Source organism: Wasmannia auropunctata, unplaced genomic scaffold (assembly GCF_000956235.1).
Source record: "Wasmannia auropunctata unplaced genomic scaffold, wasmannia.A_1.0 LD274136.1, whole genome shotgun sequence".
NCBI lineage: Eukaryota > Metazoa > Arthropoda > Insecta > Hymenoptera > Formicidae > Wasmannia > Wasmannia auropunctata.
Window position 1 is genome coordinate 1 of NW_012088754.1, and position 3,689 is coordinate 3,689.

The 3,689-nt window shown below is 31.4% G+C and overlaps 2 protein-coding genes across 3 annotated transcripts in view; one reads left to right on the plus strand and one right to left on the minus strand.

The window, feature by feature from the left end:
• Positions 1–1,506: 1,506 nt before the first annotated feature.
• On the minus strand, positions 1,507–3,621 carry LOC105461956 (exosome complex component MTR3-like). 2 transcript variants are annotated; one of them, XM_011708479.1, is made up of 4 exons: positions 3,603–3,621; positions 3,301–3,496; positions 1,818–2,071; positions 1,507–1,686 (listed from the first exon to the last, which is right to left on the minus strand). In XM_011708479.1, the coding sequence occupies exons 2-4, from the start codon at positions 3,446–3,448 to the stop codon at positions 1,522–1,524; spliced, it is 567 nt and encodes a 188-aa protein (XP_011706781.1). In that variant the 5' UTR covers positions 3,449–3,496; positions 3,603–3,621; the 3' UTR covers positions 1,507–1,521. The 2 variants fall into 2 exon arrangements, with proteins under 2 accessions (XP_011706781.1, XP_011706780.1); XM_011708478.1 differs by lacking the exon at positions 3,603–3,621 and having other exon boundaries at positions 3,301–3,561.
• LOC105461960 overlaps positions 3,535–3,689 on the plus strand; it is a 6,980-nt gene continuing 6,825 nt past the window's right edge. The window contains exon 1 of the mRNA XM_011708486.1: positions 3,535–3,674. Within this exon, the coding sequence (XP_011706788.1) occupies positions 3,535–3,674 (140 nt within the window). The remainder of the gene's footprint in view (positions 3,675–3,689) is intronic.

A 3,689-nucleotide genomic window follows, 5' to 3' on the forward strand; every position in this document is an offset into this window, starting at 1 on the left:
ATTTCAATGCTCAATGCCTTTGTATTCATTTATAGGAATTGCATGAAGCACATTTTCTATGCCATTCAATCAAAAAAAAATTTAGCTTTAAAAAGTAAATTGTGAATACTGGTTAATTCAAAATTCTAAATAGGAAATGCAGTTTTTTCAATCTAATTCAATTCAAAAAAAGTTTTTTCGTAAAAATGGATCATAAATGTTATTCAATTAAAAATTGTGACTAAGAAATGCAATTATTTCAATTCATTTAAATCAAAAAATATATTAATATTACATTATATTCCCATTAATGAAAAAGGAATCATATAGATGGAAGGATAGATATGGTAGGGAAAGGGAAAATTAATATAATAGAAATGAATGGGGTATTGAGGCAAATGAAGTAAGAGAGAATAATAGGGAGGATATGGAGAAAATTAATAAATAGGGAAAGAGACACACAAAGACAATATGAGGAAAGTAGAATTCAGAAGGTAAAATATAATTGGGTATATTTTAGAAAACAAGGATAAAAGGCAGAGGTATGAATCATTTACGAAAAGAAAATTTAGGAGAAGTAGGAAGAGGAGATGAAGTAAGAGCTTTGATAAAACTAAGATGCGGGAATAGTTAGAGAATAAGTACTGGATATAAGAAAGGGATTTATTTTGTAAGAAAGAAATGGACAGTATAAATCATGTAAGGGAATGTCAAGAAACGAAAGAATGGTTTGTAGAGATGGAGAAAGATGAGGAAGAAGTTTTAAATAGGATAAGGTCGGAAATTTTGGATGAGGCGAAAGGATAGATACTAAAGAAACTGTGGAAGAAAAGAGAAAAAGAGTTAAGGAAAAGAGAGGAAAGGAAAGAAAAGAAAGGAGAAGGAGGGAATAGGATAAGAATAGGAAAATTAATAAGGTTGACAACTATAAATAGTTGTAAAGTAAGCGTAATGGAAAATGGTTGAGGTAAATGCGAATGTAAGGAAATGTAAAAGTAAATGTAAAGATGATTGCATATGTAGATTATAAAAAAAAGAAATTGAGAAGGCTGTGAGTTCTAAACGCCGAGCAGTGATAGTAAATTCTGTGATAGTTGGTTAGTTAAGCGTATAGGATATAATTAGAATATAGAGATAGGAATAGGATATGGATGGATGAGTGATAAGGTATTAACTGTAAATCAAGTCCCCTTTTTGGCTTGTAATATGCTAAAGGAATAAATATTCTATTCTATTCTATATTCCCACTAAACGGAAATGGATTAAAACTTCAAATCATGGATTAAAATTAATTGAAATGGATTGGCCTTTGTGAAAATGAATGCATTTTTATAAAGGCAAATCCATTTCAATCCATGGTTCAGAAAATTTCAATTCATTTCAATAAAAAAAAATATTTTAATCCATTTCCGTTTACTGGGTTCGTATTATGAAAAAATAGAAATGCATTTATTTCCACGGAGACCAAATCCATTTCAATCTATAAATTAAAAAATTTTAATCCATTTTAATCTTTTCTCATTTAAAGTTTGGGTAAACTTCTCACAGTTGTTTACTTACAATAGTGGATGCAGTGACTAAACCAAACATCGGTACTCCAGCATTTGCCAAAGCTAAACTAGCTGCGATTATTGCCGCAGCCAGCGCAGATCCCCCATTGTCGAGGACTGTCGCATAGACGTCGACTTGAAAATTAGGAAACTCTTGCTGAAATAAAAGATGGAATAACTGATATTTAAGATATATTTTTAAAATTGTACAAACTATCAGTTTTACAATAATTTTCTGCATATTTTAAGAAAAAAAAATCAATGAGAAAAAGACAAGTAGATATGTACCAGACATACTGCTGGTTCCAAAGCTCTTTGCAATATCAAGCTATATTCCTTTTCCTCCGCGTTTTGCTGATGCAATTTCCGTTTACGATGAGAGAAGGGTGCAAATTTGAATTCGCAAAACAGTTCCCCTTGCACGCAATAGCCAGTTTTGTTCGGTATCTCTCTAGGATCAAATACCGAGCAGATAACTTTGGTGTCGCCCATCTCTATGTATGCAGAACCTTTTGCCTGACTAATTATGCCTGTTTTCAAAACTGTCAACAAAGTAAATTTACATGTACTTTTTATAAAACTTAACTAAAAAATTTAATTTTTATAATGGCAACTTTGATTAAACTCTGATTAATTTACTTGACACAATTATTTAAAATAAAATTTCTAAATAATTTATCATTTTATTTAATGTCTATATACACTGCTCAAAAAAATTATGGCATAGAAAAATTTTGGGCAAAATTTGGCCAACTTTGGCCGACGATAACTCCGCGAAAAATCAACGTAGAATGATGAATTTTTTTTTTAAATTGAAATTTCTTTAAGGTACTGTGGGTCGATTTTAAATTTAATGCATCCCTGTTATTATAAACTCTTAAATCTGAGAGCATGTTTGCCACACTGAAAATTACAAAGTTTGATGGAATGCACGGACTTGCTAAAATTTTTCGGTCAATCTGCCAACCTTTCTATGATGCACATAGGGTAATGCCGATCGTACAAGAGAAAAATACAAGGATTACTTTAAAATGCTTTATGAAAACCGTAGCGACTTGCATTTTTTTTTTCAAATTAAAGAGAAAAATTCGAGCTTTATAACGCTGCAATCGGCATTCCCGAGAAAACTTTTAACAAGTCTGTATATTTTGTCAAACTTTTCAATTTTCAATACGGCAAAGATTTCTCAGATTTAAGAGTTTACAGTAACAGGGGTGTATTAAATTTAAAATCGACCCAAATTCCTTAGAGATTTCAAGCTTTAATTAAAAAAAAAAGTTAAACATATTACGATGATTTATCGCGGAATTATTGTCAGCCAAATTTGGCTAATTTTTGCCCTAAATTTTTCGATAACATAATTTTTCTGAGCAGTGTATTAAAAAAAAGCTAATATTAATTTTATCTACGTGAAAATATTGTAAATATTTCTTAACAAGTTAATAGTTGACCTAATTTAACGAGCATTTGACGAGCGTAACTATAGTAACTTTCTATTAAATTTTTTTAGTTTCGAAGATACATGCAAACGTATTTACGATGTGTATTTGATTAATCATCTTAATGCATAAGTGTATCAGTTTAGTACATACATCATTCTTTAAATGCATTATAGAAATTAAGATAATTTAATAGAAAGTTTCTAGTTAGTACGTGTATCAAGCACTCAATTAGTAAATTAGGTCAATCGTTGATTAAATTTAATCAGACTTTAATTGAAGTTACTCTAAGCTTTGTCGAATTTGTATACGTGACATAACCTCAATCTTACATATATTTCTAAGTTCGTTATTTGAGCGATTGTCGTGCCTTTTCGGGGCATTAGGTTGTGTTCCATTGTCTTTCACTTCGGAGTGTATATAAATATCATATGATGTAGACGCGTCTGGCCCATTAATACGTTTTTGATCGACCGGCATCGTTGATATCCTCTTCCTTTCTTATAAAATTTTTAGGCCGGCCAGGACCTTAGCACATTCAACATATAGGTATAAATGGAAGGGGAATGGGGAATCAAAAAGCGTCCGATGGAAGTGAGAAAGGAAATCATATACCCTTTGAGTATATAGATACCTGGAGGTGGAATGCCTGTTCTCTGCAGGCCGCAAGCGAGTCCAAGAGTGGCAAGGAGTGCGAGAGAGAAAGGTATACGAGCGATAC